The sequence below is a fragment of the Aythya marila genome, assembly GCF_965140915.1.
Source record: "Aythya marila genome assembly, chromosome: 12".
NCBI classification, from domain to species: Eukaryota; Metazoa; Chordata; class Aves; order Anseriformes; family Anatidae; genus Aythya; species Aythya marila.
This window is the reverse complement of record NC_139053.1, coordinates 20,748,921-20,769,651: the sequence shown is the minus strand read 5'-3', so window position 1 is coordinate 20,769,651 and position 20,731 is coordinate 20,748,921. Positions and strand designations below refer to the sequence as shown.

The 20,731-nt window shown below is 55.3% G+C and overlaps 2 protein-coding genes across 4 annotated transcripts in view; one reads left to right on the top strand and one right to left on the bottom strand.

Moving 5' to 3' along the window:
• Positions 1-3,171: 3,171 nt before the first annotated feature.
• On the top strand, positions 3,172-9,366 carry PSMD7 (proteasome 26S subunit, non-ATPase 7). Its single transcript, XM_082769767.1, has 7 exons — positions 3,172-3,321; positions 3,997-4,088; positions 5,381-5,473; positions 6,240-6,337; positions 6,609-6,689; positions 8,083-8,174; positions 8,882-9,366. Exons 1-7 carry the CDS (start codon positions 3,248-3,250, stop codon positions 9,318-9,320), a joined length of 969 nt encoding a protein of 322 aa, XP_082625893.1. The 5' UTR covers positions 3,172-3,247; the 3' UTR covers positions 9,321-9,366.
• A 1,574-nt stretch (positions 9,367-10,940) lies between these two features.
• WWP2 (WW domain containing E3 ubiquitin protein ligase 2) overlaps positions 10,941-20,731 on the bottom strand; it is a 32,187-nt gene continuing 22,396 nt past the window's right edge. For all 3 annotated transcript variants that reach the window (XM_082769763.1, XM_082769764.1, XM_082769765.1), the window contains exons 11-24: positions 20,569-20,623; positions 18,732-18,813; positions 18,171-18,299; positions 17,747-17,825; positions 17,570-17,641; positions 17,401-17,489; positions 16,109-16,268; positions 15,082-15,215; positions 14,827-14,967; positions 14,203-14,323; positions 13,766-13,870; positions 13,508-13,604; positions 12,585-12,657; positions 10,941-12,381 (exon numbers count right to left, since the gene is read on the bottom strand). In XM_082769763.1, the coding sequence (XP_082625889.1) occupies positions 12,282-12,381; positions 12,585-12,657; positions 13,508-13,604; positions 13,766-13,870; positions 14,203-14,323; positions 14,827-14,967; positions 15,082-15,215; positions 16,109-16,268; positions 17,401-17,489; positions 17,570-17,641; positions 17,747-17,825; positions 18,171-18,299; positions 18,732-18,813; positions 20,569-20,623 (1,437 nt within the window). In that variant the 3' untranslated portion in view covers positions 10,941-12,281. The remainder of the gene's footprint in view (positions 12,382-12,584; positions 12,658-13,507; positions 13,605-13,765; positions 13,871-14,202; positions 14,324-14,826; positions 14,968-15,081; positions 15,216-16,108; positions 16,269-17,400; positions 17,490-17,569; positions 17,642-17,746; positions 17,826-18,170; positions 18,300-18,731; positions 18,814-20,568; positions 20,624-20,731) is intronic.

Sequence of the window (20,731 nt, the reverse complement as noted above, 5' to 3'; positions counted from 1 at the left end):
TTAGGTGGGTAGAGAAGTGGGTCCCTGGGAGAGGCTCCGAGGCACAGGTAACCAAACCCTTTCAAAGGAGAGGCTACCGATCGACAAAGAGCAGCATCTTGTCTTCTCAGACACGATGGAAAAATACACAAAGCAGGCGGTAAGTTGGGAGGTTGCAGGCTATTAAGCAGTCATCCAAGGCTCCATTCACGTGCTCGATGAACTGAGGTTGTTAACTGCAGCATGCTGGTGTTTTCATTTAAAGCACTGTTACGTTTCTAACTCTCACAGCTGGAAAGAACACCTAGAAATACAAACTGAACGTACTCAGTAAATGTATGCCTTCCCTGGTCTATACACAATCAGATGCTTCTGTGATTCCACTGGCAGAATTATCTCCTATTGTTCCCCCACCACCACTATTACAAATTCACACTGCTCCCCTTCACCAATACTGCCAGATTGAAAGGAGAAAGCAAGGGACACAACCATTAAGTGTCCCTCCGCCACATTCCTGTGGTCTTGTAGGCCAGCAGTAGTTAAATTAGAAAGCAGCTGGCAAGCAGAGACTCCGTAATGCCATGGCTGATGGCTGCCCAGAGAACGTCACTAGTCTAACAAGCACCTAGGCGTGAACATGACACAGGACATTTTATAGAAATAGAAACCAAGTTTCTGAAACATTTAAACACTTTGCAGTTAAAAAACAAATACCAGTTCCTGATGGAATGTCCAACATTCCTGGTCCCCAGGGCTGGAAAAGAGGCCAGGACATGACAAAAGGCATAGAAAAGACTGAGGATCTCAGCACCAGCAGTTTTCATCCTGCTAGTGACACAGCAGCTGACAGCAGCAGAGCTTGGTTTGGAAAAGCCTACAGAGGCATCGTTCTGTGTGACAGTAAGAACTTGAGCAGAGTTAACGACACCTAACAAATTAAAAGGAAGAGAATTAGGGCAAAAAATGAATTCCGAATGAAGTGAATTTAGAACAGAGTTGCAGGTCGTGCCGTTCAAGACAGTGTGCAATTTTCTGCTGATGAACTTTCTTTCAAAATGCACAGTCACCACTGACACTAACGGAACCGATAATAGGATGGCGAGCCAAAACACAGCAGAGGTCTCCCCCACAGACAGCACGATGCATCTGGGACAGTGACTTCCCCCTTGAGGTTATCAAAGCCATTATTCAAGGCAGGCCAGAGGTCAGTTTAGCATTAAAAGTCAAATTCATGATTACACAGCTGTTTTATGACAATTTATTCTTCTAATTTTTCAATTCAGAGTATTGTTCTTAAACCTCTGCAAAGTTGTCCATACCCTAAAAAATAAAAATAAAGGAAAAGAAAGGAGAAGAGAAGTAAAGCCCAACAACTAACAACTGAATCATTTGTTCTGGAGGGGAGGAACCTCTCCGCTCCAGGTCAGTCGCCAGGTGCTCGCTTACAGGAGAACGTCTCTAAACTTTGAACTTCAGCTCAGCAATCATGAGCCAAATCATAAATAAGTATTGATGTTTGCCACTCTACGGTTAAATTACATCAGGCATCAATGCAATCAACTCATTAGCCGTTTTTTATTGAGCACCAACATTCATTACTTACTTTTCAATTCTTTGATTAAGCAACATATTGCCTGTATTCCCAGTCTACATCTACCAGCTGATTAGCTCAATAATACTGATAATCTTCTCAAGTCAAAAGAGCTGGGAAGGGAAGTAACTGAAATCCCTATGAGCAGACTCAATTTACTCCTTTTGTGTATAACATCAATACACTAAACTACCAGCAATACAATCCAGCAAATGAAACTTCAAATGCACTAAGTTAGAGAGTAATTTTAACAAAAAGTCACAGCAGGTCATTAAAATGCCCCTTAATTGTCTCTAGATCATACTCCGTTATCCTTCAACAACCTTCCTGGCATGCTGAGATTTTCAATCTCTTCTGACTGATGTAAGACCCAAGAACAGAATTGAAGCGTGATTGTCACATACGGAGTCTGAATGCCAAAGGTCAGAACAGCTTACTGGTATGCTGGCCCGCTGCTCCAAATTTTATATCTTTTCTGTCCCTCGGTTATTGCCTGACATGATTTAACAACTGTAATTCCTTATTTAACGATGTCAAAGGTTTTTAGGAAATTGACTGTATTTCACCAACGATATATTTCTTCTTGATTACAGAGTGGTTAAAATGATTTTAAACCAAGACAGCAAAATAAAGCAGTAATAAAATCAATAAAAGGTGCTTAAAACATTCCTTCTATTAGGTAATGGCATTTAAAATATCCGTAGCTTGTAATGGCACTTAGGATATGCCCAAAAATCAATGAGCTAAATTACTTATTGAACTAGTTAATTTGAACATTGAGTTTTATATGTATATTGATAAAACAAGCTACAGGAACGCCGCCTAGCTTTGAATTCCACGGTCAGACGTCTCCCTCTGCTGGAAGGAGCCCCTCAAAGCACCGCCGGATTTTTATTTTTCAGACAAAACCGGCACTAGAGGACGCAACGCCTGGAAGACGCCACAAGAGGCCTCAGCTTCGCCCCCAGTGCGAGTGAAATCGCGATCATCGCAGCTGCGAGGTGTCGGGATACGGAACAGCAGCACAGAGCCTGGGACCTCACCCGGCACTGCCACACTGCTCACACCTCAAAAAACGTGTCGTATGGGGAAAGCGTGGAAAGAAGGAATGTGGTGTTTTTAAGACAGTGAGGCGATTAGCACTCCGCCAGCACTTTTTGTGTTAATATCCCCGCGCTGGGTTGGGGAGCAGCTCGCCGTGAGGTACCACTGACAAGCTCTGTGCCTGCTGGCTTTGAGTGTGAGCTGCGTCTCTTTTAAGAAAAAAAACTATACTTCAGAGAGGAAAATGTTTATTTAAAAAAAAGCCTGGGGGCTGTTGTTGCCTACAGAGCACAGAACAGGGGCTAGAGGCGACCCCCAGCAGCCCTCCGCCCGCCCTCACAGCGGCCGGGGCGCCGCGTCCCGACTTCCCCAAGATGGCGCCGCGCCGCCGCCAGCCCGGCCGCACCTTCCCAAGATGGCGGCGGCGGCGCGGCCCGCCTCCCGCGACCTCCCCAAGATGGCGGCGGCCGCCCGCCGCCCCGTCGCAGATGGCGGCCGAGGCCCCGCCCGGGCGCGGGGCAGGCTGGGAGCGGAGCCGCGCGGCGGGGAGCGGGGCCTGCGGCGGGCGGGGCGCGGAGCGGGGCCGGGGCCGGGGCCGGGGCCGGGGCCGGGGCCGGGCGGGCGGCGGGCGCCATGCCGGAGCTGGCGGTGGAGCGGGTGGTCGTGCACCCGCTGGTGCTGCTCAGCGTCGTCGATCACTTCAACAGGTGGGGCCGGCCGCCGGGGCCGCCGCGGCGCTGAGTCACGGGGCCCGGCCCGCGCCGCGCCGACGGGCACCGGGCACCGGGAGGGGAGCGGGAAGGGAGCGGGGACGGGGGCGGCCCCGGGCTGGGGGCAGGGGGCGGGTGGGCCCCGATCGGCCGGAGCCGGGCCCCGGCCCCGCGCGGCGCCGGGATCGCGGCCTGTGGCGGCCGCCGGGCCCGGGGGAGGCGGCGCGGGCCGGGCCGGGGCCGGGGCCGGGGGGGCTGCGGAGCCCAGGGCCGCGTCCCGGAGCTGCCCGCGGGGCTGAGCGCGGCCCGGAGACCCCAACTGCCCCCTCCCGGCCCTGGGGCAGCTCCCGGGGCAGCTCCCGGGCGGCCCCAGCGCTAATGAGCAGCGCGGGGAGCAGCTCGCGGTGCCCCCGAGCCCCCCGGGCCCTGCCCCGTGACACAGCACCGCGCGGCCCCGCGGCCTTCCCTGTGTCACTGCGGTACCGGGTTTGGCTCTCAGTGCACCCGGGCAGCTTTTTTTAACGTAAATCAGCGGTCGGTGACCATCCACGCCGCCCTTTGTGCCATCCCGCCCGCGTTGCGTGGCTTGCACGATTGGGAGGCAGCGGCTGCCCCGCTGTTACCTTGTCCCCGAGGGGCACGGTGCCAGGGCTGACCGCCTTCTCCATTCAGGATAGGAAAAGTTGGAAACCAGAAGCGAGTCGTCGGCGTGCTGCTGGGCTCATGGCAGAAAAAAATCCTGGATGTGTCCAACAGTTTCGCAGGTGAGTTTGGGTGTCCCACCATATTAGAACCTACCCAGTTGCTCAATCAGGTGCATCACATACCTTTTTCTTACGCCACCCTGACAGGCCACAGATTCTCTCCACCTCAAAGCAGCCTGTATCAAACAAAAAAATGCTAACTGCCAGCTGTCAAAAATACTGCTACCGCAGCCTGTCTCGTCCCACATCTTCCCTGTAACATTGTGCCATGTGCAGAGTTTCAGCAGCAGGTGTAAACCTTTTTTAAAATGCTGGCAAATGTTTTGGTGCATTGGACTGGCTGACCTCTGCTGAGTGATCATGTCCCAGCTTGCAGAACAAATCACAGCCCTGAGTGCTGATGTGGCTGTTTCCTGCTTACGTAAAGATGTAATGTGTACTTCAGCTTTAATTCTTTTCCTCAGATTTTGTCCAGTTACAGTTTCCTCTTAAATACTTATATGTGATAGTAACAGTAGTTTTTGAATCCATGGCTTTCACTAACCCATTTGTGTTAGTTACATCATTTCCTTCCCAGTGGGACCACTCAATGACAAGGCAAAAATATCCCAGTTTACATACGCGGTTTTTCAGTTTGTATTGAGTTCTTCTCCCAAATGGGGACTTTTTTTTTTTTTGGCCAATTTTTTTAAGGCTATTTTTTCCAGTTGAGTTGAAAAAAGTTGAAAAAGTTGTTTTGTTGGTTTTGTTTTGTTTTTTACTTTTGACAGCCTTTCAACTATGAACCCTTAATATTCTTGTAAATTGTAGGGCTGAAAGCAGCCTGTTCTCAAAATTGAGCTTGTGTCCCTGTATACATGCTGACTGATGAAATAACGAGCCCTGTACTCAAGGGTAAACAGTCCTTACTTAAAGTGCGTCTTTGGGTTCTAGTCGTTCATGAAAGCACTGATTAATTCTGCGCTGAAAATTAATTTTTCTCTGAGTAGATTTCTGTTGATCAACAAGCTACAAAGTCTACAGGGATCCTCAGTTTATCATATCGAATGTCTGTGCACAGCAAGTTACTTTTGTGTAAGGGAGGATTTCTCTCTGATGTTTTGACGTTCTCAACTGATGATAACCTTCAAAATGTTTTGCATTTTATTTTTCTGTTCTAAAACTGTTAGGAAAGGGAACTGACTAGCGGCAAAATTTATCTCCTGCAGTGTAACGTTGCAGAACATTTGAAACTGTTTAAGATCCGATCTCCCTTAGCAGCCAAAGCTATCCTAAAACAACATGGTGGTTCTATAAATACTTCCGGTCTAGAAGTTGGATTCTTAAATACTGATATTTTGTTTTATTCGCAGTTCCTTTTGATGAGGACGACAAGGATGATACCGTGTGGTTCCTAGACCATGACTATCTGGAGAACATGTATGGAATGTTTAAGAAGGTCAACGGTAAGTTTAGATTGTCTTGCAGTCATGGATACGCTCCTGGAAACTTCAAAATCTTTGTCTGCCTCAGAAAGTGGATTCATAGCTAAGTAGAAAATTATTTGCTCGTGTAAGAAGCTGCTCCGTACTAATTCCTTGCATGGCTTCACTTTTGCTAATGCTTACCCATGGATTAATTTGTGCAAGTAGTTTGTGTTCTTAACACATTCATTTATACCTTGTTATTTTTCCCAAGTAACTCTTCTATACAGATGTGCCCTGAAATTGCTTCTTATGAATGTAAATATTACAAACACAAATTTCAAGTAATAATTCTATTATTCCTTACTATGGTTTTAAAAACTGTCTTCGCTACTTGGTTTGAGGCTTTAGAGCTGAATGTCCATTCATAACTTCAATTCCCATTATTTTTTTTAGCCCTAGGAACAGTTGGTGTTCTCGTGAAACAGTTTATATTTCTAGAATTTTTACATTCTTAGATGTCAGAGTTTCAAGCTGACAGATCCCAGCATCTGCAAAATTAGTACATGATATGAAATAGTCTAGTTACGAACCTAGGAGTAAAGTAATTGATGCAAACTAAGATTAGTAAGATGTCTTTGTCACTCGTCATGTCATTGTCTTGCCTGCTCTGATTCATTTTTTCCCTGCTTTACACTCGTCTTCTACATGCATCAGATTTTCACCCCTGATTCAGTCTCCACCTAAATCTTTCTGTTGTTGTCTTACCACATGATTCTGATTTAGAATCCTTTCTGTTTTTTCTCAGCTAGAGAAAGAATAGTTGGTTGGTACCACACAGGCCCTAAACTACACAAGAATGACATCGCCATCAATGAACTGATGAAAAGATACTGTCCTAACTCTGTAAGTGCTGCACTTTCTGTTTGGTTTTTTGCTCTTTCTTCCTGAATGGGGGACCTGGGAACCCCTGGCCCCTACCTTTGTTATGGGTGATACAACTTGTTAAAAACTCACCTCAAAGTCTTTTGAAACATCTGTAGATGTCTGGAGACAACACCTGCACAGCCAGCATACCATTGTTAGGGAATGTAGAGCTGACTTGGGTATTTTTTTCTAGTCCTTGAGTAAAACTTGGGTTTCTGAAATGTTTGCTTTTTTGCTTTTTTTCCATAAGGTGTTGGTGATTATTGATGTGAAACCTAAGGACTTGGGGCTGCCCACAGAAGCTTATATTTCAGTTGAAGAAGTTCACGATGTGAGTATTCAATGTTTCCATTAAAAGATGAGTGTTAGTTTCCCGGGTTTTCTGAAGGATGCACATCCCTGTGGCTGGCAGCCAAAATCTGCTGAAAGCAGAGTTTAATCCCAGCAGTGGTGTGAGCCTTTCTAACTCAAGTTTTCATCCACCAATGGAAAGAAAACACAAAGCTTTTCTTGGAAGAAAAGCTTTGTGTTACAGTTTGACCTCAGGAATTCCATAGTTCAGCTTTCTGTATGATTTAGATGCTTCTTACCTGTTTCTGTCACTTCCATGGCCACAGTCACTGATTGGAACCCGTATAATTAGTCACTTCTGCACCTATGTTTGCAGAGGTATTCTGAGTACTTGTGTGCTTATTCATTTGTTCACCAGCCAGTGCTGAACAGGCAGGTCAGGCATGAGCAAAACTAAGTAATCACTTGCAGCACTCTGCACCCAGGCGATGTACAGTAGTAAATCAGCTTCAGCTTTTCATTTCCAACTGTTTGATTTAAATTACATTCTGAACATACATAAAGAAGTTTGATCCTCTCGCCTTTCTGAGGCCCTCACTAGAGAGAGAAAGCTGTTTCTAGTATTACAGGTCATATATCTGTGGAATTTGTTCTTACTTATGTGAATTCACAGTGGCCTCAGTAGTGCTTTCTGTTTACAGCTGTATATTGGTCTGGGTAATGACTTTGAAAACAGACTGGTAAAACTCGTTCTCAGTAGTTCAGGTGATGGCTCTCTTAAACATCTTCCTTAATCTCAGTTGTGTAGATTTTAATTTGAATTAGATTGATTCACATTAGTATTGTTTTCTAGAATTGCATACTTCTAACCAGTGAAAGCCAGGATGACAAAAGGTGTCCTAAAGTGTAGTAAGGTTATATTGGGAAAGAAAGAAATTAGGATATTTAGTGAGATTTTCCATTTTACCCACTAGTAGACTAATAGACAAATAAAGTACATTAATTGAAAATTGCACAGAGCACAATAAGAAATTGCTAGCATTTCTGGACTTGTGGCAGAAATACTAATTAAAACAAGAAAAAGGCAGCTTTTCCTCTCTGATTTCTGGTGGACTATATGTAACTACTTCGCTAAATTCATTAGTACAGTTTCTTATACTCTATTTGAAATTGTGTATTTTTAAGAGGTGTTGTGATTCACTTACAAACTTCTCCCCTTAGCTGTGTCCCACGTTGTTTTGCCCTAATTTGACCCGTTGCCTCTTCCTGATGCTGTCGTGCAAACAGGCCTCAGTTAATCTTACGCTTAACATTGTTCACGTTGCCCCTGTTCACTTGAGACACCTGTACTGGCTGGTCTGTGAGTGTCTTTGTGCCTGTAGCCAGCTGTGTGCCCAGTCTAACCCTGTCCCTTGTGTTCGTGCCCCTCCAAGGATGGCACTCCAACCTCCAAGACGTTTGAGCACGTGACCAGTGAGATCGGAGCGGAGGAGGCAGAGGAAGTTGGTGTTGAACACTTGTTACGGTAAACACCTTTAAAATTAAAACTTTCTCAGGCGACTTGCCCAGGGGAAAACAGGGTCCATCTGGCATCTCCCGGTGCCAGCTTCCTGGAGGAAACGCAGAGCTTGTTAAACATGCTGCTCAAGTTCCAAGAGCGTATTCATTTAGCAGTCTGGCTTGGCACGTTCACTCATTGCTCGTGAGACGTGTATCTGCCCACTTAAAGTCCATGAGATGATGAAAACTACGTAGTCATTGTATCAAAGCTTTGGAACATTGTGGTTTGGGACTGTCTCCAGCCACGGCATACCTCACAGGAGGACTGGACGGGTGCGTGACAGGTTTATCGCTAGCTGACAAATTGGCAAAGCTCGCCAGTCATCAAGAAAAGAGAGCAGTCACCCAATCCAAGCTGTTCAACTTCTCAAGTGTCAGAAATTCTGATGTTTTATTTCTTAATATCCCTCTAAGTGGTGTTATTAATATTATTCCAAATAGAACATTTGTGCACCACAGGATACAACAGTAACCTATTTTAGATACACTTTCTAATGTAAATCAGTTTGTTCTCATTCTTTGACTTAAAGCATTCAGTTTAATTGTCCTTTATCTGGGCTTGAAAGTGCTCTTCTTTCTAAGCTGGAACGACCTCTCAGTGACTATGCATAGCCTGGTAATGAGCATGCAGTGTAACGTTCCTATGCTGAGGCTTTGTTATGTGTGTTTCAGAGATATCAAGGATACCACGGTGGGCACCCTGTCCCAGCGGATCACGAATCAGGTCCATGGCTTGAAGGGACTGAACTCCAAGCTTCTGGACATCAGGAGCTACTTAGAGAAAGTAGCCATGGGCAAACTACCCATCAATCACCAGATCATTTACCATCTTCAGGATGTCTTCAACCTGCTACCAGATGTCAACCTGCAGGAGTTTGTCAAGGCCTTTTATCTGAAGACCAATGACCAGATGGTGGTAGTTTACCTGGCTTCTCTTATTCGTTCGGTGGTTGCCCTGCACAACCTCATTAACAACAAGATTGCCAACAGGGATGCAGAGAAGAAAGAAGGACAGGAAAAAGAAGAAAGTAAAAAAGAGAGGAAAGATGAGAAGGAGAAAGACAAAGAGAAGAGCGATGTCAAGAAAGAGGAGAAAAAAGACAAAAAGTAAAATGTGTAGTTTTTTTATTTGTAAATTAAAAATCTTGTAAACTAAATCACTTTGCTGCTGGGTTCTTTTCCTTTGTTGAAGGGGTCAGTGCTTTGTTTGCCTCTACTTTGATGCCTGCTTTTTACATTTGTTTATAAATGGCTGTATAGGCCTGCTCAAACTGGCAGCTGCTGCAACAAGGAGAAGGGCTGGGTGGTTTGGGGGTCCGAGCACTGAGCAGGGAAGGGGGAAAAGCCAGGGTGAGTTCTTTTCTCTAAGCACAGCACTTTTCCTTCCCCCGTGCTCATCTCATTCACTGACAAGTCAACAGCTGAAGATTTCTACTGCAGCCTGTATTAAAACTTGCTCTACATACCTGTTTTAGCTGTCACTGTGAGTTTTCTCTATTATCTGAGACCTGACTGGTTCTGAAGCACCACAGAGCAGGAACAAGGCTGTTGCTATATGGGCAGCTGCCTTCTGGCTCTAGCTTGTGGTGGGCTGGTAGCTTTTGGTACCTCACCAGAAAAAAAAAAAAAAAAAAAAAAAAAGGCAGCTATAAAGTATGTGCCTGGCACACGGGCTCTGCTGGGGTGGAAACAACGAGGGGGGATAGAGCAAGGGCTTGTGCTGGTGAGGAAAGGCTGTGTGTGTGTGCCACTACTGCTGCACAGAGCAGCGTGCCTGCCTCCCAGAGGAGCAATGTTCATTACCACATCATGTTTTGCAGTGTGAGTGCATATTTGCATATTTCAGGACTAATTCATTGTAATTAGCCAATTTTATGCAATATGGACGTCTCTATATTTAATCCAGCCCTGATTTGCAGTCCCTGGGCACCTCAGTGCCCTGGCAGCACACAGATGGCACTGCTGCTGCTACAGCTGCCAGCAACTGAAGCAGCCCCACAGCGAGCTGGGGCAGCGCTGCCTCGGCTGCCAGCCCGCCCGCAGCACCCCGCCCGCCCAGTGAACCCCAGAGCTTGTAGGGAGTCAAAATACTCGTGGAGACACTGAGCCAGGCTGAGCTCTGCAGAGCCCCAGGCTGAGGTGATGTTGGCGGTGCTCAGGAGCCTGCCCTGCACGTCCTGCAGCCCCGTCCTGCATCGCCAGCCCCTGCCAGGCCACCTGGCTGCTGGCAGGAGGGACGGACGCGTTCTGCAGCACAGCTGCCCCTGAAACTGAGCCAGGAAGCTGGAGCTGGGGCTCTGCTTGGCCTCATCCCCTGCAGAGCGTCCCCTCCGTGCCACAGCTCCCTGCCACCTCCCCGCTGGACGCCAGCACTGCCGTGCCTGGGGCCAGGAGACAGCAAAGTGGCTGGGGCCAGCCCACAGCAAGCGAAGTTTCCTCTGGGGCTGGGCTGTGCCACACAGAAATGAGCTCCCACTGCGCAACACCAGCACAGAGCACTGACAAAACAATAATACCAGCTGCAACAGCTGCTGAAAAGCAGGCACAGCAACGGCCCTGGCTGCTGGCTGTCCCCTGGCAGTATGAATAGCGGGTTTATTTACTGCTGCTGTGGTGGATTTTTTTGTTTGTTTGTTTCTTTTAACCAAATGCTGCAGTCCTGAGGCTGCTGGCCTCACCTGCCTGATTCCCAGCACTCCCCGTGACGCCAGGCAGGGACACACACCTGGGCAGCTGCTTGTCGTTTATTGCACAAGAAGTCGGCATCACTGAGGCAGGATGGTGCAGTACAAAACTATCCGCTTACCAGTCAAAAGCTATTGCAGAGGTTTGTATCCACAGACTTCAGTTATGTACAGATTTACACAACAACGCTCGCAGGGGCCATGCCCGCGGTGCCAGAGCCGGGACCCTGCTGCCAGGAGCCCCGGGGGCACGGCGGGACGAGGGGCAGGGGCCTGGTGGCAGGGGCCTGGTCCTGCCCTCACCACAGCTCCTGCCACCGGCCCAGCCACGGCACAGGGAGGGCAGCAGGGCTGGGTGACCCTCGAGCCAAGCGAGTGCTGTGGTGGCCGTGCTGTCCCCACCGAGCACCAGCTGGGAGCAGCACGCCGCTTCAGGATTCAGTACAAGAGCTCGGAGGCCTCACGCTTGTGAATAAAGCCAAGCAGCAGCCGGGGCCTGGCTGGGGGCAGCCCCGGCCCCAGCAGCACCCGCTGCAGGCTCCCTGTTACCCTTGCTGGGTGCAGGACGGGGCCCCAACTCGTACATCTTCACAACCCCCTGAGAGTCAGCTCGAGAGCCGTTGCCCATCCTCAGCTGCATCTACTGAAATGCCAGAGAAAGGCAGAAAAAAATGGGGGGTGGGAACAGCCCCTACCTAAACCAGGTCTCACTTTAACTGCATCTAGGAAAAGCCCCAGGCAGGCTCCAGAAGTCAGAGCCTCTGGACAAAGCTGCTGCTCCAGCAGAAGTGCCTTTCCCCATGGGGGGTCTGTGGGGTCCATCAGTGTCCCCTCACAGGGACCTGCGGCCACAAGCTGAGTTCAGTGAAGCTACAGGGAGCAGAGAGAAAGAAACTGCAGAGAAACGAGGGGGTTTGGCTCCAGCTCAGTTAAAGATGTTGGTGCCTGTTTCCAGGCGCACACACCGCTTCAGTGCGAGGTTTCTCACCCCTCTCCAGGCACAGAGGAGCCCCTTTAACACTGACCAGCCGTGGGACAGGGGAGCACAGCCCCCCAGCAGGCAGGAGCTCAGACCCTGGGGTCATTCCCGAGCCACCCCAGTGCCCCCCGGGACTCCCAGCGGGGTGAGGGGGGACAGGGAGCCCAGGCGCACGCTGCGCACCCAGGCTGAGCAGAGACTGGCTTTGGCACCCACCTCCCCATCACACCTCTGATTAATTTTGGGAGGCACACGTGGACCCGTTTCCCCCAGGGCTGTGTTAGTGCAGGTCTCGCACAGGAACAAGAGCAGAGTCCGCAGCCGCCCGCACACCATCCCGTGAGGCAGCACCCGGCAGCAGGCAGCACTCGGGCACCTCCGGAGTTGCTGGGAGAGCACCAAGGCTCCATCACTCCTGGCCAAATCCTTCCGTCTCCTCGATGGCGTAAAGCAGCTTCTCCTTCAGCTGTTCATAGCTCTTGTATGGAGGCAAATCCAGGCGGTTAAAGCTGGCGAGACAACAGAGGCTGTGAACAGTGACCCCAAATCCCCTGCCGCCCTCCTCCCCCTGCAGGGACCCCTCCGGCCTCAGCAGCTCCATCCCATGGGACTGCCAGTGACGGGGACAGGACAGGGGGCACCAGGGCCCCACGCAGCCGGGCAGGGACCGCGAGCAGTTGTCCCCATGCAGCGCTGAGGAGAACTGACTTACCATGTATGGCTCCGAGGCAGCCACGTCTCTTTGCCAACTTTATCGATGCAGAATTTCTGGGGCCCGTTGCTGCCTGTTAATTATGAGCAGAGCAAATCTCATTACACGATCGGGAGCTGAAAAAGAAAACCCTGCCGTGCCACTGCAGCCAGCAGATCCCATCGGCACACGCCCTGACAGTCCTACAAGCACCCGAGGGCACAAATCCCCTGCAGCACTCCGACAGCCTGCTGACCCCTCTGCAGAGAGAATGCACGAAAACACGAAATGAAGAAGCTGAAAACTACATCCACAGCACACAGTGATGGCAGTGGGGTGGTCAAAGAGCAAGTGTGAAGCACACGATCTGTGCCCGCTAGACGGAGCGGGTCCGTCCAAGTGTCATCAAGGACCTGGCTCAGGAGGCCTGAGTCACCGAGGTGGCTTTTTGACAAATTGTGACTGCTGGCTGGGCTCCGGGGGGCCTGGAAAAAAGCTAACGCACCAGGCAGAACAAACAAATGGGCTAGGTTAGCTGCTTCGCTTGCATCAGCTCCGGGAGAACAACAGAACAGCCGGTACGGGCCCCAGAAGTAGCACAGGACAAGGGCAGAATAATGCCACACGCTGTGGGTTTCTAGAAAAGGGGCTTCATCACACCAAAAAAAATCAAAATTAAGTCAAAAAAAAAAATCAAATCTCATTCAGAATGACATTACGACTGCACTGACAAAGCTAACTGTGGTGACACGCTTCAGCCTAAGGAATTTGTCTGGGTACAGCACGCACCAGACCGAACCGCCGTGCCCAGACATCACCACAGCTACATCACTGCTGCCAAGTGCCCTCAAGTCTGGGGTGGAAGTGTGGAAAACCAGGTCCCAGCTGCCAGCCCTGGGCACTGCCACCATCCCCCCACATGACCCGAGCAGCAGGACACGCACCGATGAGCTCGGCGAAGCCCCCGACCGGCAGGCGGCAGGTCCCCGTCACGAACTGCAGCAGCCGGATCCTCTTCTCGTTGTCCATCTCCTTCACCACCTGCGAGGACAGCGTGCCAGGAGTGGGACCCCCATCACCCCCACACCCAGATGGGGCCAGGGCACCATCCTGCAGTGCTGCTCCTGCCACATTCATCCCACACTCTGGGCCATCCCTGCCTGCCCCAGCCCCACGCAGGGGATGGAGGCGCTGGGGCTCACCTGCCAGAACCACTGGATCTGCTTGCTGTTCTTGGTGTAGTGCCGGTAGATGGTGTTCTTCTGCCAGTCGTTCATGTCGATCTCCTGCATGCCGCACAGCATCAGCTAGGGACAGGGCACAGTCAGCAGGGGCACAGAAACAAGGCCCCGCGCCCACACATCGCAGCACCCACTGCTTCAGTGCAGGGCTGCGCCAGGCACAGGCTCCAGCACAGGGCACGGGAGGAATCCCTCGCCTCTGATGAGAGGTTTCCCACTAATGGGCCCTACAAGCAACCCTGCAAACCCTGCCAGCGGGTGGGTGCACAGAGCTGACGGGCAGAGCCCGAGGTTGGAGGGAGCAGAGCCCGTGCACCCCAGCAGCACCAGGCAGCCTGCAGCAGGGTGGAAGCCCCAATGCCCCTGTGTTCCCCATCCCAGCGCGGGCACCAGCTCACCTCCAGCTCCTTCTCGTCGAAGTACCGCAGCCACTCGAGCGGCACCACCTCGTTGAAGCCGTCCAGGAAGGCCTTGGTCTGCTCCTCCACGCCCCGCGTGAAGCGCCAGTCCGTCAGCAGCCTGGGGAGGCAGGGGGTGGTCAGCCAGTGGCACCGGGACCACTGCCAGCCCTTCCCACCAGCGGGGAGGCAGCCGGCCTCGGGGGGGACACAGGGGTGCGTGGCAGGGCTCCCCTCAAGCCCTCCCTCTGTCCCCAAACCCAGCAGCAGCCCCGAGCACAGAGCAGCAGCCATCGGGGAGCGAGGGGTGCCGGCCACGTCCCCTGGCTGCAGCCTGCTGCCCGCAGGACAGAGGCAGCCCCAGCCAGCGCTGGGTGAGCGGCCATGGGACAGGGAGAGCAGTCTCACCCTCTCTCCCCTCTCCTCTTTCCTGAAAGTACTGGCAGCTGCCCAGCAGCAGGCAGCCAGACCGCAGCGCAGCTCAGTGACCGCGCCAGCCCATACTTGTCACAGGCCACGTAGCCAGGGGAAGGCAGCCACGTCCCAAGCCCCACGTTCCCACCCCAGAACCGCCCTAAAGCCGGGGAGCCGGGCACCCAGCGGGGGCATCGGGACCAGACTCACATGATGTACTCCTCCTTGTTCTCCTCCGTCACCCGGATGCTCTCGCCGCCCTCCTTCAGCTCATGGGTGGTCACCTTGCCCAGGATCTCCATGTCCTGGATGAAGTACAGCTCCAGGCCGCACTCCTCCAGGCTGTTCTCCCTGCAGGAGGACACCGGGACGTGATTTTTGGCAAGACACCGCGAGGGGCGGCGGGAGGAGCGCTGCCTCCCCCAGCACAGGCCCGGTCCCGGGCCAGGAGCGTGAGGCACTCACTTGGTCCAGACGATGGAGTTGTAAAACTCGGGGTCGATGGACTCCAGGTCCTTCAGCGTGGGCCGCTTGTTCAGCATGCGCTTGTAGAAGGGCAGCGTGAAGCCGGTATCGATGAACTTCCCGTGATAAAGAGCCTGCCATGGGGGGGGACACTGGGTTACGGGGGCCCAGCACGGACCCACAGGGACACACAAAGCTCGACCACAGCCATGGAGGACAGGGAACGGCTCCCCACGGCCAGGAACCCCCCCACCAAGCCCCCCCGGCTGGGGAAGGCAGCGGGAGGCTTGCCCGGCGCAGCCCCTCTCCCCTCCCCAGCGCGAATTCCACCGCGTCTCCTTCTCCCCTCGCAGCTCTATTAAGAGCACTTGTTTAAACAGAGCTCTGCTGTGGCTTCCCTGAATCCCTGGCTTCCAGGAGCCCCAAGGCAAAGGCAGCCAAAAATAATGCAGACGCTTGTCTAGAACAGCCCAGCGGTGAGTAATAGTCTGGGGTTTTATTGGTATCCTGCGAGGCGCGGGGCAGGGCAGGGCAGGACAGGCGGGGGACCCGGGCAGGGCGCAGCCGCCTCCCGCACACACCTCACGGCCCCGGGACAGACCCTGCCCCGAGCCCGGACCCCCGGCAGCCCCGCGCCCACCCAGGCCGGGCGATCGAAGGCACAAATGGCCCCGGGGAGGGCGAGACGAACGGGAGGAGCCACGGCGGGGCCTGGGCAGCTGGAAAATCTCACACTGCTGGGGCTAAAAATAGTGCGGAGCTGCAGACCCGACAGCACCTGGGGTGGCAGCCAAGGACCTGGAGCCATCCCCGCAGCACAGCCCCCGGCAGCGGGGTCCCCTCGGCCCCACAGCCGTCCCCAGCCCTACAGCACCTTGCCCCGCTCTGGTGCAACCCCTCCAAGCCCATGCTGGGGACCAGCACCCAAGCGGGAAGGGGTGTAATGGGGCGTAATGGGGTGTACTGGGGTGTAGTGGGGTGGCTGCTGGGCACAGCTCGGCTGCGGGACGCCGCGTCGGGCTCTTACCATGGCAATGAAGCGGCCGATGAAGCGGAAATAGGTGAGGTGGTCGGGGTTGATGGAGGAGGCAGGGTTGATCTGCAGGCAGTAGTTGTTTTTGCCAGCGTACTCGAAGAGGCAGTACATGGGGTTGAGCACCTCGTGGGACAGGAGGAAGAACCATTCCCTGGGAGAGAGTGAGAGCGGTGAGCAGCGGCTCCTGAGGTCACTGCAGGCCGGGTCTGCTGGACGAGGCTGTGCCCCGGCACAGGGGACAGGGACAGGACAGCCCCTGGGCCTCTGCAGCTCGCCCACAAGAAGCAAGTGCCCAGCTCCTGGGCCCTGCCGTGAGCTGGTGAGGGCATCGGGCACCACAGGCTCCAGCTGCCTTTGCAGAAGTGCTGCAAACGGTTTGTGAAGTGCTTTTGGAGGCATCAGAAAGAAAATCCCTGCTGGGCACGGAGCTCGGCTGGGAGCAGGAGGCATCCCGACAGGCACCGAGCAGCCCAGCCCCTTGCACACACACACAAGTGCACACTCACGTGGCTGTGCACTCACACCCAGTGCCCGTGGGCACCCGCTCTCCTCCCACACCCCCCCAAAGCCCGACCGAAGCAGCGCAGGACGGGCCCCGCTGTCCTTGCTCCGCTCCCCGGCCGCGGTCCTCAGGCGCAGAGGCAGCCCCGGCATCCCGTCCGTGGTTCTACCCTGTGGTAGAACAGCATGACGTAACCTACCATAGGGTAAAACCACTGGCAGGACACGGAGAGACGAGGGAGCAGCAGCCCTGCCCCACAGCCAGCAGCAGCAGCACGAGCGGCAGGGTGGCGGAGGGAAGCCCAGCACCACGCCGGACACCCCAGGTGAGCCAGATGGGGACACGGGGACAGACACGGGGCTCTCCCCCTCCACCTGGAGGCGCAGCCCGGTGCCACGCAGCACGCTCCTCAGGGTGGTGGCAGCTACGGGCTGGCAGCAACCACGTCCCGCCACGTCCACCCTGGCACGCAGCAACTGTCCCGAGAAACACCAGCGCCTGTGAGCCGTGCACCAGGCTGCGGGGGGGAAGAGGCAGCACGACCCATCGCCCTGGGGTGCTGGCGTTGGCACTCGGGGGCTATGGAGAGCCCCAGGTGGGCCCCCAGCCCTCCATGTGAAAGAGATAGGCTGGTGCAATGCCGTGGAGGAGTTTCACCCTTCCCAAAGCTCACAGTTTCCAGCTCAAACCCCTCTGGCTCCCCGCAGAGGGGCTGGGGACCCTGAGTCCAGCCGCCTGACGGGCCACCCCGGCAGCAGCAGCCCCGCACACCCACACTCACCTGGCGATGCCGCCGTAGTCCAGGCCCTCCTCTCCCCGCATGATGATGTAGAGGCGGCGCCGCAGGTCGTACGGCTTCATGTTCATGATCTGCACGGGGACACGGGGAATTGTCACCGCGGGCTGTGCACGAGGGCCAGCTCCGCACCCCCGGACCCCGCGCCCCTCACCTGCTGGAAGGAGTCCTCAAAGAGCGTCTGTCGGGAAACGCTGATCTTCACGTGGCTGGGCAGGGCGTTCGACTGCGGGCAGGGCACAGACAGGAGCCCGTGAGCAGGTGGGCACAGCCGCTGCCCGATCCCCAGGCTGCCCCCGCGTGCCCAGCGGCCTCGCGCCGCTCTACTCACGTGGCAGAGGAAGCGGAACTGGTGGTACTTCCAGCGAAAGCTGCGGTCGTACGCCCCCGGCGATCCCCCCTGCTTGCTCCTGAGAAAGGAGAAAGCAGCAGGGGCTGGGTCAGGGCACGGCCCCACAGCCCGACACCTCCAGCACCCCCTGCCCTGCCCCTGCCCTCTCACCACCCACCGGGGGGAGGACAGCCCCCGTGCTGCAGCTCCCCTCTGCACGCAGGGAGCTCTCCGTTGGAGCCAAACACGGGGCCCTAACCCCACTCTCGGTGTGCAGGCAACAAAGCCAACCCTCTTCACCCACTCCACGTTGGGAGCACACCAACGAGCTGTGAGCAAGCTCCTCGAGCACCAGCCCCGAGCGCCGCAGCCCCGCTGCTGTCCCACCAGGTGCAGAGCTGGGGCTTGGCCCAGCACCACTTACCCAGACTCGAATCCGGGGCGCGGGTCCTTGAAGGTGGTGGTGCGAGTGTTGTGGTCCACGAAGTAGCGCACGCCCTCGTTGGTGTACTTCATCTCCCAGCCGGGCGGCAGGGGCGGCTCCTGGATCATCCTGCGGGCAAGGAAGGGGTCACCCAGCTGCCGCCTGGGGGTCTCACCCTGCCCCACATCGCTGCCCTCGGGGACTGCCTTCAATTCACAGCTCCGTGCCAGGCAAAAGGATTCAGGGGGCAGAATGAGCAAGCAGGAACCCTGCTGCCCTGAGCTCTCAGGAGCCCAGCAGGGTGAGAGGAGAGCACCTCCTCCTGCCTTACAGCCCTGCTGCCTCTCCTCACCTTGGTCCCAGCTCCCCCCAGTGCCCAGGGTCACAGTTCCCAACCCTCCCCAGCTCCCCCAGTGCCCGGTCACTGCCTGCATCGCTCAGAGCCCTTGTGCAGGCTCAGCCCCCCCACACAGCCACTGCTCAGCACCTGGGAGCCCAGTGGTGTTTGAGAAACCCCCAGCAGCCTCCCCAAACCTCCCTGCCCACCCCTCGTGCTCCTACCCCTGCGTGCGAGGGTCTTCCCACTGCGTGGTCCGCGTGTTGTGGTTCACGTAATACACTCGCCCATTGTCCTGTCTCTTCTCTAGGAGAAAACAGAGGGGAAGCGTTAGCTGGTGCCCCGGGAACACACCTTGCAGCTCACAGGAGTCTGCCAGCTCCCTCCTCCCCTCCTGCACTGCCCCAAATTGTTTGGAAAAGACAAAATAAATAATTTTACGTTTTCCCTACGCACAGAAGCCGCAGTAGCTGGGGGAAGGCCCGCTCTCCCCAGGCCCGTGCATGGGCAGCAGGACAGAGGCTGGCACCCAGCCGCACACCCTCCTACACAGCCACGCTCCCTGCGGCTTTGGGGGCGCCTCCTCCCCGCACAGCCCTGCTGCTGGGCACACGAGGGCATAAAATAAAGGCACCACTCACACCGGCATCGCTGCGGGACAGGCTCTGCGCCTGCAGCCTCCCCAGCACCCCCTGTGCCCCCCCCCCAGGCACTGAACACCAGGGCCTCCCAGCCACAGCCGGGCACCCCGTCCCATCCCAGTAGCAATTCCTGCACCCGCTGCCCACCCCCTGAGCCCCCGGGGATGGGACCCACCCTATGCACCCCCCCCCCCCCCGCACGCAGCCCTGCTCCATGCCGGGAGGGACGCCCTGCACGCGCTCCCCGTCCCCGTCCCCTCCCGGTGTCCCCTCCCACAGCCCCGTCCCGTTCCTGCAGGGCTGTGGGAAGCGGCTGCGGTTCCCAGCCCAGGACTGGGAGCCCAGTGGGGTTGTGCTCCGTCCACGTCCTTCACCCCACAGCCCCCCCTCAGAGCGCTGTGTCCCCAAGGGACCAGACTGGGGCTCTGGGGAGCCCAGGGAAGGGGCACTCCTGCCACCAGCCCCACAGAAGCACCAGGCATGGCTATGGGGGACGGGGGCTTTAAACACTTCTGCTCCTGGCTCTGGCTGAGGCACATCTGATGACCAACCCCACATCCACCCCAGGAACCCCATCTGCCCGGGGTGCTGGCTCTGAGAGGGCTCCCCCAGCTGCCGCAGGCACTGGGTCACCCAGTCCAGCACCAAAGGCTCCAGCACTGCCCTCACCAAGCCCCTGCCCTGCCCCTGGAGACCCCCCCTCAGCCACCCAGCCCCAAGCTCCCCGCAGATTGTTCCCTCTCCAGGTCCCTGCAGGGGGCCGCTCTCTGCCAGCCCTGGCAGAGCACAGCACTGCCAGCCAGGAGAGGGGCCCTCTCCTCCCTGGGGGTGGCACAGGGGCTTTGCAGAATGTCCCAGCACCCGGTGTCCCCGCTGACCCCTTTCCCAGCGCCCAGCAGCTCCCATTAACGTCCCCTCCGTCCCACCAGGCACTCGCCACCCTCACCACCAGCCCTCCCCAGCCCGGACACGGCACAGCAGAGCCCCGGGGGTGGCAGCAGCACTTGGGACATGGGGACAGGGCTGAAGCCCCACTGTGGCCCGGGGCAGAGCATCCCAGGAGGCACATGCGTGGCAGCAGGACAGGCCACCGCTCGGCACAGGGCTCCGGGGACGAGCGAGGAGTTGGATCCCCAGCCTCTCCCCCAGTCCAAAGAACAACCACAAACACTTCTGCATTCAGTAGCTGAGAGAGAGAGAGCTGGGAACTCCTCCAGGAAAAGAGAAAAAAGGAAAGGGGAAAAAAAAAAGGGAAAAAAGCTGGATTTCAAATCAGAGACTGAGCTAGTCATGGGCAGCCTCAGCCCCACACGCAGCGCAGCACCGGGAGCGCTGCGTCCCCACTGAGGGCACCCCTGGCCCGGAGCAGAGCAGGACGGCTGGCAGGAGGCACAGGCAGGTGAGGAGGCTCTGTACTTACCCCAGCCGGGAGGAAGGGGGCCGAGAGGATCATTGTCGGACGGGGCGCCGGACGACTAGAGACAAGAGAGGGCAAAAATACAAAATAAAAACCAGGGCACGGGCGAGCGGGAGCAGCAGCGAAGGCGAGAGCCGCACAGCCTCTGCTCTGCGCTCGCCTCCCC